The sequence below is a fragment of the Prionailurus viverrinus genome, chromosome D4 (genome assembly GCF_022837055.1).
Source record: "Prionailurus viverrinus isolate Anna chromosome D4, UM_Priviv_1.0, whole genome shotgun sequence".
Taxonomy (NCBI): Eukaryota; Metazoa; Chordata; class Mammalia; order Carnivora; family Felidae; genus Prionailurus; species Prionailurus viverrinus.
The window spans coordinates 45,749,754-45,772,446 of NC_062573.1; the positions used below are offsets into that span (position 1 = coordinate 45,749,754).

General features: G+C 34.9%; 1 protein-coding gene across 2 annotated transcripts in view; it reads right to left on the reverse strand.

Moving 5' to 3' along the window:
• CNTLN (centlein) overlaps positions 1 to 22,693 on the reverse strand; it is a 308,510-nt gene that overhangs the window by 125,739 nt on the left and 160,078 nt on the right. For both annotated transcript variants that reach the window (XM_047831088.1, XM_047831087.1), the window contains exons 11-12: positions 16,778 to 16,899; positions 15,312 to 15,431 (exon numbers count right to left, since the gene is read on the reverse strand). In XM_047831088.1, coding sequence (XP_047687044.1) covers positions 15,312 to 15,431; positions 16,778 to 16,899 — 242 coding nt within the window. The remainder of the gene's footprint in view (positions 1 to 15,311; positions 15,432 to 16,777; positions 16,900 to 22,693) is intronic.

The window sequence follows — 22,693 nt, forward strand, 5'->3', positions numbered from 1 at the left end:
AAGGAGAGAATTGAGAAAGAGTGAAATTAATATTCAAAATACAATGGCTGAAAATTGAGAGCTGATGAAAAATGTGAATTAGTAGATTAAGAGAGTATCACAAATTTCAAACAATAAATAAAACTATAGTCATGGTTAGAAACACAGGAACACTGTAGGATACCAAAGAAAAAGACAATCTTAAAATCAACCATATTGAGAAGAAATGTTAATTAACAACTAAAGAACTTTGGAGTGACAACAGACTTCTCACAGAAACAAACAAAAAAAGCAGAAGAAAAATAAGTAATATTTTCAACGTTCAAAGGCTTACTACTCATAGATCCTAGATGAAAGAACTACTTCATTTAGGTGGAAAAAGACCCTTCAAAGTCAACATATGAAACAAAATAGGCAGTGATGATTAAAAACATTTGTAAATGTGTACATGGAAGTAAATATTTATCAGGTGAAGCCATCATAACAATAGCTAAGTGAAGGTAGAAATAGAATATGGTAGAACTAAAATCTGAAAAATAAAATGATATAAGATCAAGAGAAGGGTCAGTGTTAAAGTATTCTAAGAACCCTGTACTGTTGGTGAGGATATAAGTACTAATGAACTTTAGTTTGTCAAATAAACAGTGTATAATTTCAGGGCACCTGGGTGGATCAGTTGGTTGAGCGTCCAACTCTTAATTTCAGCTCAGGTCATGATCTCAGGGTTGTGGGATCGACCCCCAGGTCAGGCTCCAAGTTGAGTGTGGAGCCTGCTTGGGATTTTCTTTTCCTCTGGCCCTTCTCTGTTTGTGCATGCAGCTAGCTAGCTAGCTCTCTCTCTCTCTCTCTCTCTCTCTCTCCCCCTCCCTCCCTCAAATAAAAAAATAAATAAATAAAAATTTAAAAATAAAAACCAATTTTTTAAGAGATATATAATTTCAAGAAAAAGCATTTAAAGAATGGAAAACATAAAATGTATAAATCAGAAGAAGTCAAAAAAGAAATGAACAACATGTACTCAAATCTGAGGGAAGAAAAGGACTAAAAAATGTTTGTTTATTTATTTTGAGAGAGCACAAGCAGAGGAGGAACAGAGAGAGAATCCCAAGCAGGCTCCATGCTATCAGTGCAGAGCCCAAGGCAGGGCTCAATCTCACAAACCAGGGGAACATGACCTGAGCCAAAACCAAGAGTTGGATGCTCAGCTGACTGCATCACCCAGGCGCCCCAAGAAAAGGATTTTTAAAAGGAGCATAAAAAATAAAATACAGGCTAAGAAAAAAAAGTAATATTAAAGATAAAGATTGTTATTACATAATGATCAAAGAAATGACTTACTAGGGAGACACAGCAGCTCTAAAATGTTATATATTCAACAATATATTTATAATTTATTATAATTTATATTTTATTTTATTAAAAGATTTAAAATATAACATTAAAAATATAAATATAATATCTATATATTAAAAATACATTTTACATTTATACTTTATATAACTATTAAAAAAATAGTCCCTGCTTTTCCTCACTAAGATTATTTATTAAAAAATTGGTGTTTACAGTTTGATGGGTATACTTACATATTTTTTAATATAAGAACTTTAAAAATTACGATCCTAGGATTACATTTGTAGCTTCTCAGGTAGGTTACAGATTGATGGGAGGGGCACACACACATACACTCATCCACACAGTAATTACTGTACCCCATGTAACTGAAGGAAATCTGTATATGAAACTTATGATTCTTTCTTTCTTTCTTCTTTCTTTCCTTCCTTCCTTACTTCTTTCCTTCCTTCCTTTCCTTTCCTTTCCTTTCCTTTCCTTTCCTTTCCTTTCCTTTCCTTCCTTTCTATTTATCTTTGAGAGAGAGAGAGAGACAGAGAGAGAGAGACAGAGAGAGACAGAGAGAGACAGAGAGAGAGAGACCAAGTGCAAGTGGGGCAGGGGCAGAGAGACACAGAATCCAAAGCAGGCTCCAGGGTCAGCACTGTCAGCATAGAGCCCAAAACAGGGCTTTGTGACCCACAAAGCACAAGATCATAACCTGAGCCAATGTTGGATGCTCAACCGACTGAGCCACCCAGGTACTCCAATACTATTTATTTCTTTTAAATACTAAAAAGCAACTGATCTAAAATGAAAACAAACCATTCAAAAGCCTGAGATAGTTTTAAGAAGGGGTAAACACTTTGTATTAGTTATCTGTATCATTCAAAATAAAAAATGATATTTATATGGGCGCCTGAGTGGATCAGTTGGTTAAGTGCCTGACTCTTGGTTTGGGCTCAGGTCATGATCTCATGGTTTGTGGAATCAAGCCCCATGTTGGGCTCTGCACTGATAGCACAGAACCTGCTTTGGATTCTCTCTCTCCTCTCTCTCTGCCTCTCCCTGCTTGCATGCCTGCTCTATTCAAAATAAATAAATTTTAAAAAATTGGTACCTATATATGGTCATTACCATTTAATTCAGATGTTGAAACTCAACATACTTGATGAAACTATTTGCCCTAAAGAAAGGATTTTGTTTGTTTGGTTGGTTGGTTTTTAGATTTTTATATTGTAATTCCAGTGTAGTTAACATACAGTGTTATATTAGTTTCAGGTGTACAATATACTGATTCTACAATTCTATACATTATTCAGTGTTCATCAGGATCAAGTGTACTCTTTAATCCCCATCCCCTATTTCACCCATCCCATGACCCATCTCTCTTCTGGTAACCATCAGTTTGTTCTCTATAGTTAAGTTTTCTTGTTCTGTCTCTCTTTTTTTTTTCCCTTTGCTTATTTGTTTTGTTTCTTAAATTCCACATGAGTGAAATTATATGGTATTTGTCTTTCTCTAACTGACTTATTTCGCTTAGCATTATACTCTCTAGCTCTATCCATGTCGTTGCAAATGGCAAGGTTTTTTAACTTTTATTTTTAACTTTTATTTATTTATTTTGAGACAGAGAGAGGGAGAGAGAGAGGGGTGCTGGGAAGGGCACAGAGAGAGAGGGAGAGAGAGGGAGGGAGGGAGGGAGGGAGGGAGGGAGGGAGGGAGAGAGAGAGAGAATGAATCCCAAGCAGGCTCCATACTGTCAGTGGAGAGCCCGATGAGAGGCTTGAACCCACAAACCATGGGATCATGATCTGAGCTGAAGTCAAACACTTAACCAACTGAACCACCCAGGCCCCCTCATTAGTTTTTTTTTTTAATTTTTTAAGTTTATTTATTTATTTGAGAGGGAGAGAGAAAGAACAAGCAGTGGAGGGGCAGAGAGAAGGAGAGACAGAATCCCAAGCAGGCTCCACACCATCAGTGCAGAACTGGATGTGGGACTCAAACTCATGAACTGTGAGATCATGACCTGAGTTGAGATCAAGAGTCGGACGCTAAACTGACTTTGTCACCCACGCGCACCTTCATTCTTTTTTTTTACAGCTGAATAATATTCCATTGTGTGTGTGTATGTACATATAAATATACACACACCAATCCTCTTTGCCCATTCATCTATCAGTGGACACGCTTCCATATCTTGGTTACTGTAAATAATGCTATAATAAACACAGAGGTGCATGTATCATTTTGAATTAGTGTTTTTGTATGTTTTGGGTAAATACCTAGTAGTAATTACTGAATCATATGGTAATTCTATTTTTAACTTTTTGAAGACTTTCCATACTGTTTTCCACACTGGTTGCACCAGTTTGCATTCCTATCAACAGTGCATGAGGGTTACTTTTTCTCCACATCCTCCCCAACACCTGTTGTTTCTTGGGTTTTTGACTTTAGCCATTCTGAAAGGTATCTTATTGTAGTTTTGTTTTGCATTTCCTTGATGATGAGTGATGTTCAGCATCTTTTCATATGTCCACTGGCCATCTGTATGTCTTCTTTGGAGAAATGCCTGTTCATATCTTCGGCCCATTTTTTAATTGGGTTATTTTTTGGGTGAGTTGTATCAACTGTTTATATATTTTAGATACTAACCCTTTATCAGATAGGTCATTTGCAAATATCTTCTTCCATTCTGTAGGTTGCCTTTTAGTTTTGTTTGTTTCCTTTGCTGTGCAGAAGATTTTTATTTTTATGTAGTCCCAATAGTTTACTTTCACTTTTGTTTCTCTTGCCTCAAGAGAGGTACCTAGAAAAATGTTGCTATTGGCTGATGTCACAGTAATTACTGCCAGTGCTCTTTTCGATGATTTTTATGGTTTCAGGTCTCACATTTAGGTTTTTAGTCCATTTTGAGTTTATTTTTGTGTTTGGCGTAAGAAATTGGCCCAGTTTTATTCTTTTCCATGTTGCTGCCCTGTTTTCTCTACACCATTTGTTGAAGAGACTGTCTTTTGCCCATTGTATATTCATTCCTCCTTTGTCAAAGATTAACTGACCATATAACTTTGGGTTTATTTCTGGGTTTTCTATTCTATCTATTTCTATTCTATTATGTCTGCATTTTTCTTTCTTAGTAGATATTTTTTAAGATTACTTATTTATTGGGGCACCTGGGTGGCTCAGTCGGTTAAGCGTCCGACTTCAGCCAGGTCACGATCTCACGGTCCGTGAGTTCGAGCCCCGCGTCGGGCTCTGTGCTGACAGCTCAGAGCCTGGAGTCTGTTTCGGATTCTGTGTCTCCCTCTCTCTGACCCTCCCCCGTTCATGCTCTGTTTCTCTCTGTCTCAAAAATAAATAAACGTTAAAAAAAATTAAAAAAAAGATTACTTATTTATTAAGAGAGAGAGAGAGATAATGAGTGGGGGAAGGGCAGAGAGAGAGAAGGGGACAGAGGATCTGAAGTAGGCTTCATGCCAACAGCAGAGAGCCCCATGTGGGGCTTGAACTTCACGCATCATGAGATCATGAACTGATTCGAAGTCAGATGCTTAACCAATTGAGCCGCCCAAGCACTCCTCTTTTTTTTCTTTTTAAGTAATCTCTACATCCAATGTGAGGCTCAAACCTTAGGACCCAAGATCAAGAGTCACATGATCTACTGACTGAGCCAGCCAGATGCACCAATCTATGTGTCTATTTTTACGCCTCTACCATACTGTTTAGATTGCTATAGCTTTCTAATATAACTGGAAGTCTGGAATTGTGATACTTCCAGTTTTGTTGTTTAAAGAACATAAACTGTTAGTATGACAAAATACATTTAAAGAGAGTAATTTTTATGGTTTTTTTTTTCAGAAAAATCAAATGATTATTCACTAAACACTTAAGATACACTATGTGATCTTTTAGTAAATACTATTAATTCTTTAGGTAATTTTAAAAACATTATATATATTATGCCTAAAATGTATGAAAATTAAGGTAACAATCAAATTAAAAATACTATTTGTATCATACTATGACCTGAATGTTTGTGTTCCTCTAAAAGTCATGTTGAAATTCTAACCTCCAAAGATGATGGTGTTAGGAGGTCAGAACTTTGGGATGTTCTTAGGTCATGTGAAACCCTCATGAATGGGATTAGTGCCTCTAAAAAAGAACCCCCAGAGAGCTCCCTCACCTCTTCAGTCATATAAGGATAAGACAAGATATCTGCAACATGAAAGAAGGCCCTTGCCAGACCATGCTGGCACCCTGATCCAGACTTCCAGCCTCTAGAACTATGAGAAATAAATCTCTGTTGCTTATAAGCTATACAGTCTGCATTATTTTGTAATAGCAGCCAGAATGGACTAAAACAGATGACCTCAAAGAACAAATACCATGTGTATACAGCCTCAAATATATGAAAATAGTTTAAGGTATCAATATTAAAAGTTAATCTCAAGAGTAAGAAAATAAAACTCCAAAATATACTTGCCACTTACATCAGTGAATATCTGCCAACGGACACAAAATATTTTCTCTTAACTAACATTCTTGCTAATTGTACAGTAAAATACAGTGACAATACAAGAAAAATATAATTGCTGAAAGATGTAAAAAACACAAATATCTATCAGTGGATGAATGGATGAACACAATATGGTATATACATACCATAGTATTATTCAGCCTTAAAAAGGAAAGAAATTGTGACACATACTACAACATGGAAATACCTGGAAGACATTATGACAAATGAAATAAACCAGACACAAAAAGAAAAACATATGATTCCATTTTCTATAGGATACCTAGAATAGGCAAATTCATAGAGACAAAAGGAGAAAAAGATAAGAGCTGAGAGAAGGGGGAATGGGGAGCTATTATTTAATGGGTACAGTTTCATTTTGAGAAAATGAAAAGTCCTAAACATGGATGGTGGTGGTGGCAGGACAACAATGTGAGCATATTTAATGGGACTTAACTGTACACCTAAAAATGGTTATAATGGTAAGTTTCATGTGATGTAAATTTTGCCACAATAAAAAATATATATCCCCCAATTTAGGTTGGTAACACCGCAAACAAAAGTACAGTAAAACCTGGGTTTGCGAGCATAATTCGTTCTGGAAACATGCTTGTAATCCAAAGCACTTGTATATCAAAGCAAATTTACCCATAAGAAATAATGGAAACTCAGAAGATTCGTTCTACAACCCAAAAATATTCATATAAAAATGATTACAATACTGTCTTATCATACAAAATAATAAAGAAAATACAAAATATAAAGAAAAATAAACAAATTAACCTGCACTTACCTTTGAAAACCTTCATGGTTAGTGTGGGGGAGACAAGAGAGAGGAGGGTTATTGTGTAGGACAACTTTCACTATCACTGATGGAATCACTGCTATCTATTGGCTCAATGGAATCTTTCTCCTTTCGTGCAACTTTAACAAGGAACCTATCCAATGACACTTACTTTTGACTCCTTTTGAGGATTTCACGGAAATGTGACATTGTATTATCATTAAACAGATTCATCGCTTGCACTGCTACAGACTTATTTGGGTGGTGCTTTTTTACAAAATTTTGCACTGTTTCCCACGTTTTACACATCATCTTAATCTCATTTGAAGTGAATGGATCCTTCCACCTTTTTCTCTTCCTCCTCTGCAGACAAGATGCAGACATAGACTTATAAAACCTTGCAATTTCAGCCACTTGCATACCTCGATAGTACTTCTCAATGATTTCCTTCTTAACTTCCATCATAATCATCTCCTTCTTACCGCCTTTCTTTTCAACCTTTTTCTACATGGAAGCCATTGCGTATGTTCGCATGGATGTTGACTACAGTACAGTATTAATAAACTCTTGTCATATACTATATTTAATGTAATTGGCAATAAGGCAGCAGAGGAATGGGTCTATGTCTGCAGGCAGCCTGACCTAGAATGAAGCAAAGCATTCCTAAGCTTACTTTTGTATGGAAAAGCAAAGGACTGTCCATAGGTGCTTTGAAGTGACAAAAAATACACTAGCACCAGTTGTGGACACTTGAAAAACCACTGATTTCTGCCAAACACCGTGGCCTGAGATTGAGCATCAGAGCATGGGAGACAATCACCCCCAATGCCACAGAGAGAGCGAGAGAGAGAAGAACTATTGTCTCAGTTGTGATTATGTGACATTTGGTGTCACGTATTACTCGTATTACAAGACATCAGTCATTTATCAAGTTAAAATTTATTAGAAATGTTTGCTGATCTTATGGAACACTCACAGAACAAGTTACTCGCAATCCAAGGTTTTACTGTATATTTTAGCCAGATCCATCTGGCTAAAGACAAAGGGGAAAAATGGAAAGAATCAGGGAAGATGCAAACACGGAAAGGCACAGCAAAGCTTTATCTTCATATCAATGAAATTTGTAATGATATATTTGTGTGTTTATTGATTATTATTTATGTTCTCCAATAAACCGAAGGCCTGTGAGGCCAGAATGTTCGTGTTCTGCTCAATATTTTACTTCCAGTGCCCAGCAAATTTATTGAATTAATGACTGAAAGCACCACAATACAAAAGGTCACAGATTCAGTACTATGTAACTAATATTATAAAACTCCATAGTTTAAAAGTCCTTTATTTTTCCACATTTTATTTACTTAGCTATAATAGTTTACTTGCTTCCAGACCCCAGTACTTTAACAGAATCATGAGTGTTTTTAAAGCCTATCTATAGGCCTCAAGTTGCATCATGTACTAGTAACATACTAGAGACGGGGTCGATGAGGGACCCTAGGCTTCGGTGCTCTAACAGCAATGAATTAGGTTGCATGCTGATCTTGTTCTGAAACTTCTCACTCTTACTTATGAAGACTTAATATGTAAATGAGTTTCCTTCCTTATGTATCCAACATCAGTGGCTGAATTTCTTGTCTCCAATTCTCAGTCTTAAAGTAAGTGAGATTCAAAACTTGTTTCCACATAGCCTTGAAATCTGTTGCCTTCCAACAGACACTGATAACTTGTACAAGCCTTGATTATACTAAAACACCAGAACTCATATTCTCATTTGCACTTGGCTTATGATAGCCTGTACTGTTTGATGTTGAATTGATTTCTCAAGAACTGATACATTTAAATTCTTATCTTATTAATTCATCACATTATAACTTTTACATGTGATCATATAGCCTGTTTGTCAAAGCTGTAATATGGACCAAAGATCTAAGTATGAGTTAAAACTATAAACACATAGTAGAAAACATGGAGGTAAATCTTTATGACCTTGGATTTGGTGATAGCTAGATATGTATATGGGTATGACACCAAAAGCATAAGCAAATAATAGTAATAATAATAATAATCAAGCTTCATAGAATTAAAAACCTTTGTATATCAAAGGAAACTATTATGAAAGTAAAAAGACAACCTACAGAATGGGAGAAAATATTTGTAAGTGTCTAGTAACCACAACGTGCAAAGAGCTCTTGTAACTCAAAAACAAAAAGAGAACCCATTTTTTTTAAATGGCAAAAGGCTTATATAGATATTTATCCAAAGCAACACAAATGGCAAAAAAATACATGCAAAGATGTGCAAAGAAAGACTAAGTGTTAACTAGAATGGAGGGCAAATGGAATCTTTGTAGATTTCTGGTGAAAATACAGAATGATGTAGCCACTACGAACACAGTCAGGCAGTTCCTCAAAAAGTTAGACATATACTTACTATATGACCTAGCAATTCTGCTCACAGGTTTATATCCCAAAGAACTGGAAATAAGTATTCAAACCAATAGTTGTACATAAATGTTCATAGTAGCACTATTCATAATAGCAAAAAAGTAGAAGCAACCCAATTAGCCAAAAAGAGATGAATGAATAAGGGGAACGTGGATGGCTCAGTCAGTTGAGCGTCCCACTTTGGCTCAGGTCATGATCTCACAGTCCATGGGTTCGAGCCCCATGTTGAGTTCTGTGCTGAGAGCTCAGAGCCGAGAGCCTGCTTCAGATTCTGCATCTTCCTCTCTTTTGCCCCTCCCCTGTTCGTACTCTCTTTCTCTCTCAAAAATAAATAAACATTAACAAAAAAAAAATTAAAAAGAGATGAATGAATAAATATATATTTATTGTATACAGTGGGATATTATTCAGCTGTAAAAAGGAATGATGTATTGAGACATACTACAATGTGGATGATTCTTGAAAACCTTATACTAGGCGAAATAAGCCATATGCAAAAGGTCAGATATTATATGATTCCATTTATATAAAATATTCAGAATAGGTAAATCTACAGGGATAGAAAGCAGATTAGTGGTTGCCAGGAACTGAAGGAAGGCAGAAATGGGCAGATTGGGAGTGACTGCTAAATGGATATGGGGTCTCTTCTGAGGGTGATTAAAATGCTTTGGATTACATAAAGATCATGTCTATACAACATTATAAATACACTAAATGTCACTAAGTTGTATGCTTTAAAATAAAACTAATGTGTAATTCTTACAGTGCTAACAGTTATCCAAAAATACATGTGTTTGCAAAATATGTCATGATTTAGCAGACATTTTTTTTGAGAATTTTATTTCCAACTCATGTTAGAGAAATTCAGTTCCTAATCCTCATTTCTATATATGGAAAAATAATATTTGCACTGAAAGAAAACAGGGAGTCTTGCTTTGCTAAAGGAAAAAAAAATAACTGAACTTTTCCTACCATAATATTTTGATTTTAGCTCCTTAAAAATTATTACTATTGAATTTTATAAAATATTCTTTGACATCATGGCCAGCATACATTTAATGTTTAAACCGAAAGGAGATGGTATTCCATTGATCTATAGCTTATCTACTTTTTATCATTAAGGAAAAATGATCAAAAGATAATTGAATTGAAGAAGACTTTAGTTATGATATATGGGGTAGAATTCCCTGCTTTTATAAAATAAAACTGAATTTTTAAATTATGAATTCTAAACCCCTTTACTACTGGCCCCAACTCTACCCACCTTCACTGACAAATTCACCAGCCAAGATTCTCAGCATCAAATAGGAAAAGCATCAGTAATTCTTTGCAAATATTTTACATTCTCATACTGATTTTCAGGTAAGAAACAAAAAAGTGAAACAGAAATGATAAGAAGGGGGTCAAGATGTTCAAGTGTGCTATATGAAGAATTTAGTTTTTATTTTAAGAGCAATGGAAAGATGCTAAAGGGTTTTAAACAAGGGAAAGTTATGTTCTTATATGTATTTTTAAAAGATCACCCTGCAGCATTAGGGGGAAAATGGATTCAAGGGTATAACAGTGGATGTAGGGAGATATTTACAAGTTTATTCTACATGAGCAGGAAAGATATGATGGTAGTTTTTGGACAAGGGCATTGATAGTAAGAGTGGAAAAACAGATATATTTTAGAGATATTTGTGATATGGAATCATTAAGACTATTAGAAGGAGGTCAGATAGAGAGATAAATCAGTTATAACCCCCTAGGTTTCTGGTTTGGACAAACGGACAAATCATAATGCTATTTTCCCTACTTTATGCCACTACTATTCCCTTATAGCTCTTATCGCCCTTTTGCTTGTTTTTGCTGTTAAGCTGTATGAGGTCCTGATAAAAAAAAGGGTGGCATATTATTTTTCTGTGTTTACCTGGACCTAGCAGAGTACTCAGATGTAGCATTTTTATATAGGCTATGGATTAGTACAAAAAGACCAAAATTACCCACCCACTGCAAGTTCCTGATTCATTTAGCCAAAGATGCAGATAAACATCCAGTGAATGTCATTATACCTTCCCTTGACTTCAAGGACATGTTGAATTTGCAATATAAGAAAAGCTAAATATCCTGTGGCAACTGCACCTCTTTTTATAGTTTTATATCACTACTCAGAAATAAAGTACACAAATATTTTTGTCTTTAGGAAAATGTTAGCTTCTTCATTTAGGAGAATGTTAATATGACTTTGTTGGTTCATAAATCTAACTCAGTTATAGTAAGCCAACATCCTCAACTAAGTGGAAAAGCTGAGTAAGCCTGGCATTTCTGCAAGCTTTCCTTGCCTCTCACTACCTCGCATCCCAAAGAATGGTTTCACCTCACTGGCACATGGCAGATGGCCCTAAAATAAATCTCATTAAGAGTTTGCAATTATTATTCTTCAATACACCACTGTATATTCAATCCACAGCTTATGTGTAGCTCTGAATTATATTGTTTAAATAGTGAATAAATGAAAATATATGAATATTTGTTAGATAAATACTGAGGGAACAAGCCAATTTATTAGCTCATAGATCGTGAAGTTCTTGGTCTTTCATAATAACATCATTATGATCTAATAAGTACATATATTTTATGAATATAGGAACTATATTCCATGCAAATTTCTCAAGTCCTCACATTCTTATACTACAGCAGCAACATACTTCTGACTATATTCAATGGTAGAAACACTATAGTATGGGTCAGTGGTAGCATCATTTCCTTTAACGTATTTTATAAACTGACTTAGAGCTGCCACACAATTTTTTATTAGGATCTTCAAAAGTTAACTCAACTTTTAAGATTGAATTTGGAAGTACTATTCAAATTCGGTTGGAAGTAGTTTTAGTAGGACATCTTCTTTTATATGTTCTAGTCTTAAATAGTCAGGGCTAAGTATTAAACTAGATGCCAAATGTATGACACAAAAATAATACTGCCTGGTCCACAGAAAAATAAGCTAATACTTCTAGTCCCTGACAAAAAGGAGTAGACATGTCTATCCCTATTCATCCCACTAGTTAAATATAAAAACCCTGAATGTGATAACACAAAACAAATATTAGAAAACTCTGAAAGGCAGGGAAAAGAAGAAGGACACGAGAGGGACCATAGGAGTGGAAGAACAACCCACAGTGATAAATTCTCTGGCTTTCTTCTTTCCTCCCAAATATCTCAAAGTAGGTACTAGAGAAATCCACAACCTCAAAATGCTAATGGACACAAATAAAAAACAGTCTCAAGCAAATTCTGCCCTCCCTAGCCAAGGAACTGAGAAGTGGGCCAACAAGTAGGACAGAAATCATACTGACAATAACCACTCTATTCCCGCCATATACCACTGGAAAAAGGAATTAAAAAAAAAATCCTTGCTATTTCTGTCAATAAAGGAAGGTCAAACCAGAAGCCTGAAGTTCTACCCTCATCAAGTACAATGAGGCACCCCTTCACACATCCTTTAATGCAGTGTCAGCAGGGGTCAAGTTAGGAGCTAAGACCGCCATCACTTCTCCCAGTATTGATAGGACCCTCTCCCTTAGACACAATATCATCAGAGATCTATTAAAATAAAAGATTTAAATAAGATCTAAAGTCTCAAACATAAAACACTCCCAATGGAGACAAGTGAAAATCACTCATCATACCAAGAACAAAGAAATCTCAACTTGAAGGAGAAATTGTAATTAAGAAATACCACCACCAAGATAATAATGCACATGTTAGAACTACTTGGCAAGGATTTTTTTTAAAGTAATCTCTATGCCCAATGTGGGGCTTGAACTCATGACCCTGAGAACAAGAGTCACATGCTCTACCAACTGAGCCAGCCAGGTGTTCCTTGACAAAGATTTTAAAGTAGCCATGATTAAAATGCTCCAATAAACAATTATGAATGATCTTGAGACAAATAAAATAGGAAGCCTCAGCAAATAAATCAGTTATATAAGTAAGAATCAAATGGAAATTTTAAAACTGAAAGTTATAAAAACCAAAGTAAAAAACTCAATGTATGGGTTCAACAGCAGATGAAAGAGGAAAAAAATCAGTGAACTTGAAGACAGAACAATAGAAATTACCCAGCTTTAATGACACTGATAAAATAGGCTTAAAAATAAAATGAACAAAGATTCAGGGACCTGTAGGTTAATACTAAAAAATCTAACATTCATGAAAATAGAGTTCCGAAAGGAGAGGAAAAAGAATGTGGGCCTGAAAAACGTATTTGAAGAAATAAATAGGGAAATTTCCCAATTTGACAAAGAGCACAAACCTAGAGTTTCAAGAAGCTTAGAAAATCCCAAACAGGATAAACCAAAAGAAATCCATGCCAAGACAGGTCATAATTAAACTTCTGAAAAGTAAAGACAAATGAAAATGATTGGAAGTAGTTAAAGAGAATGATGCACTCCCTTTAGAGGAATAATTAAAACAACAGTGTATTTTTCATCAGAAAACATGGAAGTGCCAAATTTTTCAAGTCCTAAAGAAAAAAAATGCTAAACTAGAATTCTCTAATCAGTGAAATTATCCTTCTGGAATGAAGCTGACATGAAGACATTTTAAATAAAGGAAATATTAGAGAATTTGTTGCTAGCCAACTTACCCTAAATGAAAATCTAAAGGGAAACTCTTCAAACAGAAATAAAATGATAAAAGAAGAGAACCTGGAAGGTCAGCAATGAAAAAATGATGGTGGAAAAGCTAAAAACATCCTTCTTTTGAAGTTTTAAAATTGTGTTTGATAGTTGAAGCAAAAACTATAACATCATCTAATGAGGTTCTCAATGCCCCAAGTAGGTAAACCTATAGACACAGAAAGTAGATTACTGGTTACCTAAAAGGTGTGGTGGTGGTAGAGGAATTGGGGAAGTGACGGCTAAGTGGTGTGCAGTGTGGGGGAGGGGATAAATGAGAATGTTGTAAAATTTATTGCAATGGTGGATGTATAACTCTTTGAATGCACCAAAAGCCATGGAATTATTCACTCTCTACGGAGAATCACATGGCTTGTGAATTATATTTCATTAAAGCTATTAAAAATTGTCAGGGACTATTTCTGGATAAATCTATAAATAATTTTCAAGAAAAGAAACTTTCTTATCAGCATAAGACTTTAGCACTAACAGAGTGTAGTGTACTTTAAGAGGTCATTGGAAGTACACATTTTAGTCTGACATATCATTTCCTTAAAAGTTTATCATCATATGGAAAAGGTGTAATCTAAAGTTACATGTGTTATCATATAATATATACTGTATGAGTCTGATTTTCAGCTAAAAAAATTCAATGATATTTAATTGCATTATGCCATATGATGCTAAATTCTAGTAATCTAAAAGACATCAGGCTTTCAAAAAAACTGCATGCTCTTGATGTCAAAAATTAGCTCTAAATGAAAAAATAGTTAAGTAGCAGAAGAAGCTAATTATGTTGGTTTAAGTCCTTTAAATTTCAAAATAAAAAGTGTTCTGTCTTTGTCAAGCTGAATATAATAGCCTGTGAATTATAAGATCAAGCAAGAAAACTGTATGTTTTCTAAAATGTGAGTATCCTTCATCAAGTTTTATACTTAGGGCAGCTAAAAGACCTATGTGGAGGGATCAGCATTAAGCCCAAAGGACAGGCAGTGCACAGCAAGAAAGAAAGCAATTCCCTCGTGTCTTTTGCAGGTCACTACCAAGGACCATGTTAGCAGATCCATACCAGACCCTTAACAGGCAGTTCTGCTGCTACCAGTAATTAGCTTGGACAGCTCTGGCTCCAAGAGTAGCAGCAAGGCTACACCATAATGAGCTCAGCTGGGATTAGCAGGACAGGGCAGGGAACCAAGAGAGCTCAGGCATTCTGCATTGCGTATGTATCTAGGAGATCAAACAAGGATGGCTGGCTAGGTTATCCCCTCTCCACCTCATTCCAAAAATGAAGCACGGCAGTGTCTAAAATACAAGCTAATGAAGAGCGACACCTCCAACAGATGAGAGCCACATTAATTAACACAATCCCTAGATCATATTATACAGTTTCGGCTAGAGCTAGCAAATGTGCAACTTGTTATTGCATTATACATATATATATATTTAAAAAGCTATCCCTTTTTTTTCTTTATTTTTATTAACAAAAACCAGATTATTTCATTTTCAAATTTTATAAGGTATTTCTCTCACGACCTTTAAGCCACAAAAAATTTCTCCAAATGTTTATCTAAGTCCATGTTGTTAAAAAAGAAACTCACTTTTGAATCATTAGCTCCTGGTTCTCCCTTTTGAAATAGGCCAGTTCATTCCACACAGCATCAGAATCTTCTTGGCGAAGTTGTTGGGGATCTGCTCTCTTTATTTTTCTGATAGGAGTCCTATTTTTAAAATGAAGTTGTTTTCTTCCTTAATATGTTCAAAATGCAATGTAAATTTATTTATACATTCCCTAAAATTTAAAAACATATATTGACCAAATTTCTAAATTCAAGCTCACTATTTATGGAATGAATTTCCTCAAACCTAAGTATGTAGAAATTAAAATCCTGTGTGAAAATTTCCAAAAGACTAACCTGCTACTACAGAAAGCAAACTTTTAAGCAGAAATATGACAGTCTTAGGTCTATTTCTCTCTATTCATTCTAGTAATAATAAAACATATATTGCAGGATGGCCACTTTCTAAAAAAGGATTATAAGCAATCAACTCATCTAGAATTTGTTGCCAACCAATCTGAATGCCGTATATACACTTTCTCTTAAAACAAGCTATCATCAGTAAATATGTCAGAAAGTAGTTTTCACGCTTCTAGTGACTACTAAAGTTAGGTGAGCAGAGGCTAAATGCAGGACAAATTGCTTTATCACTACTTTACTGACAAGTGATATGAAACATTTTCCATTCTCCAAAAGAAAAAATTAGACGTGACAATTACCTACAAAACATGCCAAATGCCCTTTATGTTTTCATTTTCTGTACATAAAACAAACTCTTCGTTTTTATTTTGTAAAAGTGCTGTACTGGCCAATTTAGAAACAGTATTTCTCTACAGAACAGACCAATGTGTATCATCAACATTGCCCTAAAGGATCCATCTCAAAAGATGAGAGGGTAGTAGATTTTCTGTACTCATTCAGTCCTTTGCCCTCTGTTGATACTGTTAACAGGGGAGCCACTTACGACTAACCAAGATCTGAACACCTGTTCAGAGCAATTGAACTGAGACCGCCAATTCATTCAGATAAGCTGCAGAACAAACTGATGGATAGTAAAGATTTTCAAATTGCATACTAGGTTGAAGTAGTTTTAAGACAGTTAATTTAACTATACATGTGAATTTCATATTTCTCTGGTCTTTCAATTAAAGAGTTATAAACTTTGTATTACCATTATTTTATTTATTTACTTTTTCAATCATTTGGGTATGAACTAATTTTGCATTAAGTTATCTACTTTACTAATCTACTCTATTGATATTTAAGTGTATACAATAATTCATAATCACCTACATTACGAAATCTGCAAATGATAGGAATATCTATAGTTATTGCTAGCATATTTATCTGCTTTCATTTATTGTATTATCGATTCAAAACTTCACAAGAAAGATTTGAATACCATGTAATTTCTTTAAAATCAAACAAAAGCCATTAAAACACCTATACGATGCTACTCGATTCCATTTAATATTTAGGGAAATGCCTTTATGAGCTATGTAACTCACATGCCACTGCCTTCTTCCCACTGTTTTAATTGCTCTTTTACTGCTCTGTAGTTGGTCTGTAACATCTGTAGCCTTTCCTTGCGTTTTTCATGGGCATCTCTTAGCTCATCATTTTCTTGGCTCTGTAGAACACAAAAAAGCAAGTACACAAGTTTTAAAAAGTATAAGTATAATGTTGCAAATAAAAGGCTGCCCATCTAAATATGAAATTTGAAAGTAAACAGTAAATATAAATTAATTTGTAATACTTAATTAAACAGAAAAAAGGGAAGGATTCTTAAAGTCACAAAATAGGTTTGCTTGGTAAATTCAACAGACGCACTGCATTTTTTTTAAGCTTAGTAATTTCAAAATTTTGCTGTCAAATTAGTTTCATTCCTGGGTGCCTGGGTGGCGCAGTCGGTTAAGCGTCCGACTTCAGCCAGGTCACGATCTCGCGGTCCCTGAGTTCGAGCCCCGCGTCAGGCTCTGGGCTGATGGCTCGGAGCCTGGAGCCTGTTTCCGATTCTGTGTCTCCCTCTCTCTCTGCCCCTCCCTCGTTTATGCTCTGTCTCTCTCTCTCCCAAAAAAATAAATAAAAATGTTGAAAAAAAAATTAGTTTCATTCCTTTCCCTGTAATCAATTAGTACACATACAAATATTTGAGTCAATTTTACAGAATTTTAATTTCTTTTTCAACAAAAGGATTAGTCTATATATAACAAAATTTTATTTTCATAATTATAAATGCATAGAATCAGTGTAAAAACACTAATCGTAGTAAGATCAATGCTTCTGCCCATGGATTTATGATTCGCTTAATACAAAGCATAGGGATTACACAGGAGGAAAAAAATCAGTTTGGACTATGTCTGAAGTAGCATAGTGTAATATTCTGGGCTGCACTGTACAGAATCGAAATGGAAGAACTGGGCTTTGTACTCTTGAAGAGGTCATAGAAACATTACTGGGTTATACCATTAAAGTCAACAACTTCCAAGTGTTCAAAATAGAGTACATGAAATATGTCTTCATTTAGATATACCCACAAAATGAACTTATCAAGGCCAAATTTTCAGTTCCTAGAGGATGTATTTATGTTACATATGCACTGTTTCTCAAAGTAAAGTAACTCCTTGAATTTAACCATGTGAATTTCAAATTTGTTTTTTAAACTTTTTCATATTTCTATATGAAGGAACCTGTATAGTTATTTAGTGGAGGCAACAGGTACTCTCTAACATTATGGTGAGGTGAAATGAGTAGGCACGTGGCAGTCAGAAAAATCTGAAATCTATTCTTGGAGCTTTCTCATGTTGGCTGAATAGTCTTAAGAATACTATTTAAATTAATTCAATTTCTTTTTCTGTAAAATACTGAAAAGAGCACAGAGACTTAAATAATGATGACTAAATTAAATGAGCAAATATGCAGGTAAAGCCGCTGGCACTATGCTTGCCCGGTAGAGGCATAAAGCAGAAGTTAGCTTTCTTCCCTTTCATTTTCCCAGGTATTAACTGATGTCCTTATCATGAAGAAGCCAAATTCATGGATTCCTGAACCATCTACCTCTCATCTCAACAGTGAGAAACAGAGTTTGCATTATTTTACTGCAATTCCACCTGTCTCAACAGTATGGATATTTTGTCATTCCACTTTGAATGTAGGTCTAGTAGGATAACTTCAATAAATCTCTCAAGTAGTTATTAGGAAGTATCTGAGTCCTGTGTGCACCAAGCGTCTGTATGCCATCTGGAAATGGAAGTGCTTGATGAAAACGCATGAGAATGGCATCACTTGAAAGGGGCAATCAGAATAAACGTTATCCTGAAGAGTTTTAGAAGATAAACAGATTACAGATACTGCAAACTTGCTAAAGAGTAGCACGGTTTAATACCATGGTTAAAAATTCAGGATACTGAATTGAATTTTGTTCATTTCAACTGAAGAACCATATATTAAGAGTCTATTACATGCAGAGTGTTAAGTGCTGATAAGAGTTCAACTCTTCCTGCTCACAGTTAGTACATTTTATCTTGACATAGTTACTTAAATTCAGTGTGTCCCAGTTTCTCCATCTTTAAAATAAAAGCTATTTATATCTCTCCTATTCTAAGACAAAAGAATGATTTACCCCTTTTAAGAAAAAATTTTTAATGTTTATTTATTAACAGAGTGTGAGTGGTGGAGGGGCAGAGAGAGAGGGAGACACAGAATCCAAAGCAGGCTCCAGGCTCCAAGCTGTCAGCACAAAGACCAATGCTGGGCTCGAACTCACAGACCACAAGATCATGACCTTAGCTGAAGTCTGATGCTTAACTAACTGAGCCACCCAGGCACCCCAGGATGATTTACCCTTGACCTTAAGTTTTCCCTACTGTTGGTGAACAATCCAAATATCACTTTACTTCTGTAAATGGTAAGCTTTCTAATCTTATGTGAAATAATTTAAATTAACCAAATAGAAAAGTAATAATTAATAATGTTGCTTCCTCATAAATGAAGATAAGTTCATTGTGTTTATTAGAATTCTTTAAGAACTAATCAGATTTATTAGGATTTTAAACAGGATATACTATAAACTTATTAATAAAATAATTATAAGAAATGTATAGGTATTAAAAAGATTCATGTCAAAATACAATTTTCTTTTCTTTTTTAAAGTTTACTTCTTTATTTTGAGAGAGGGAGGGAGACAGAGCATACACACAAAAGAGAGAGAGCGAGCACGAACAGGGGAAGGGTAGAGAGAGGGAGAGAGGGACTCTGAAGCAGGTCCTGCACTGTCAACACAGAGACCGACATGGAGCTTGAACTCATAAACCAAACTTACAAACCAAACCTTGGCTGCTTAAACTGACTGAGCCTCCCAAGTGCCCCCAAAACACAATTTTCAAATGAACATAGTTAGGCTGAATATTTTGTTAAATTCTAAATTAGCTTTCTCTAATTACTCTTCATTGAATCAAATTCCTTCCCCACAAACTCTTATTTTACAATGAATTTCTTAGAAATGATTACATATAAACCCAGTGTTTTGGAATCATTAAAAGTCTGTGTTAAGAGTCCCTAGAAGCTCTGAGTAAAAAGAGTTTAAAAGACTGCCCAACAACTAAAGACGTGAATAGACACTTCTCCAAAGAAGACATCCAGATGGCCAACCGACACATGAAAAAATGCTCAACATCACTCATCATCAGGGAAATACAAATCAAAACCACAATGAGATACCACCTCAAACGTGTCAGAATGGCTAACATTAACCACTCAGGCAACAACTGTTGCAAGGATGTTGGAGAGGATGCGGAGAAAGAGGATCTCTTTTGCATTGTTGGTGGGAATGCAAGCTGGTGCAGCCACTCTGGAAAACAGTATGGAGGTTCCTTGAAAAATTAAAAATAGAACAACCCTATGACCCAGCAATTGCACTACTCGGCATTTATCCACAGGACACAGGTGTGCTGTTTCAAAGGGACACATGCACCCCCATGTTTATAGCAGCACTATGAACAATAGCCAAAGTATGGAAAGAGCCCAAATGTCCATCGGTGGATGAATGGATAAAGAAAATGTGGTGTGTATATATACAATGGAGTATTACTTGGCAGTCAAAAAGAATGAAATCTTGCCATTCGCAACTATGTGGATGGAACCAGGGGGTATTATGCTAAGTGAAATTAGTCAGAGAAAGACAAAAATCATATGACTTCACTCATATGAGGACTTTAAGAGACAAAACAGATGAACATAGGGAAGGGAAACAAAAATAATATAAAAACAGGGAAGAGGACAAAACAAGAAAGACTCATAAATATGGAGAACAAACTGAGGGTTATTGGAGGGGTTGTGGGAGGGGGGATGGGCTAAATGGGTAAGGGGCACAAAGGAGTCTATTCCTGAAATCATTGTTGCACTATATGCTAACTAATTTGGATGTAAATTTAAAAAAATAAAAAATTAAATTACATAAAGCTACAAAAATAATTAAATAAAAATAAAAATAAAAATGATGTTAAAACATTCAATTATAGTGGTGCCCACTGACCACCTGCATCAAAATTACCTGTGATGGTTTTTGAAAGTGTTTTAGCCCCCCCCCAAAAAAAAAATTTAAAAAAATAAATAAAAGACTGCCCAACAAGTAAAAATTAATCAAATGGGATATCCAGATTTTTTGTGTTGTCTTTCACAAAAAATCCTCTGTTAAGTCTATGGAACAAATGGAGTTTCTTATTGTTAGTACTATCATTATTTTAGCATTTTACAGTACTGTCTCAGCTTCCACTAATCACTGAATTTATACCCAATATTTTCCCTAGTTCTTATCTTAGGCTATTAAACCAAAGATTAAGACTCAATAAAAATTTCCTGAGTCCTAAATTTCACCCACAATATGCCAGACTCTGTCTTAGGCATACTACTTAAACAAAGCACTCACCGTAGACACCTCTGTAAAACTTTGGTGTAATGTATTTCATATTAGCAAATAGTTTTGATTTTTCTATAGTAATTGAAATAGGGGACTCCCTCCATTAAGTAGTGATTATGGGAAAGTAGTTTAATAGAGGAGCTTTCTCCTTTAATAACGCATGCTTCATAATTCACTACAACTAATGCTGGAGTATTTACATATTCCTTATAAAATTACTACGATCTAAATTATTACAAATGAAAGTAAACTAGGGATTATTTCACAAATCAATTTGATAGGCATAATTTATAACAATTATTATTTTAAAATGCAGTTTCATCCATAGATTTGTCCTTTGAGAATGCTACTAACAAATTTTAACACATGGGTTAAATAAGTCCTAGAGACTATTGTTCCTTTGGCCTACTTTACAAATAGACAGAATTATAGAGATATGTAAATATAGGATAGATAAATAGATACATAGATAGATAATATATATTCAAAGAAAAACATTTTTCCCTATTTTAGTGCAAGAACAGATTTAGCTGAAGTCTTCAGGCAAAAGTTAACTATCTCAAAAGAAATATTTAATGTGTAGAAAGAATAATCAAAATATTTTTTTATAATATTATAACAAATACAAATTAACCATAGTTTGGATTATGATTCTTTAAGTCTCATTTGACTATAATTGCCTAAGTCAAAACCATAGTACTTCATTTGGGAAATACCGTACCCAAAGATCTTATAACAAAATCAAATGTAAAGACTGAAAGATATATTTAATATCACTAATCACTACACTTTCCCAAGAGGATACACTCAAAAATATCCCAAGGGCAGTCACTGAATTAGGTCCATTTATTAATTAGATCACTCAATAAAACACTTACTGACCACCTTCACTATATTTTGCAATTAAACTAGCCAAACTAGAGGCTCTAATTTCTATATACAAACAAGTGTGAAGGACTAAAACATTAGAAAATAAAAAGATTGTAACAATGGACTTTGTTTCATGGTATCTACAATTTTACTTTTTTTTTTTTTAATATATTTTTTAACATTTATTTATTTTTGAGACAGAGAGAGACAGAGCATGAACGGGGGAGGGTCAGAGAGAGAGGGAAATACAGAATCTGAAACAGGCTCCAGGCTCTGAGCGGTCAGCACAGAGCCCGACGCGGGGCTCACACTCACGGACCGCGAGATCATGACCTGAGCCGAAGTCGGCGGCTTAACTGACTGAGCCACCCAGGCGCCCCTGCAATTTTACTTTTGAGTTCATAAGAATAAAAATGAGTCTTGATCTAATCTACTAATTTGGTCAAAGGCTCCATGACAGGTATGAGGCAAACTAAGAATATGAGTACTGTTAATAAAACAGTGGCTCAATCTTCATAGAATAATAGCAAGGTTTTTAAAAAGTTAAAAAAAGGAAAACCTTTCATAAAATACCAAGGATTCCACGGATGATTAATTTTAGCAAAGTGTATAAAGTTGAATGTATAAAGAATGCATA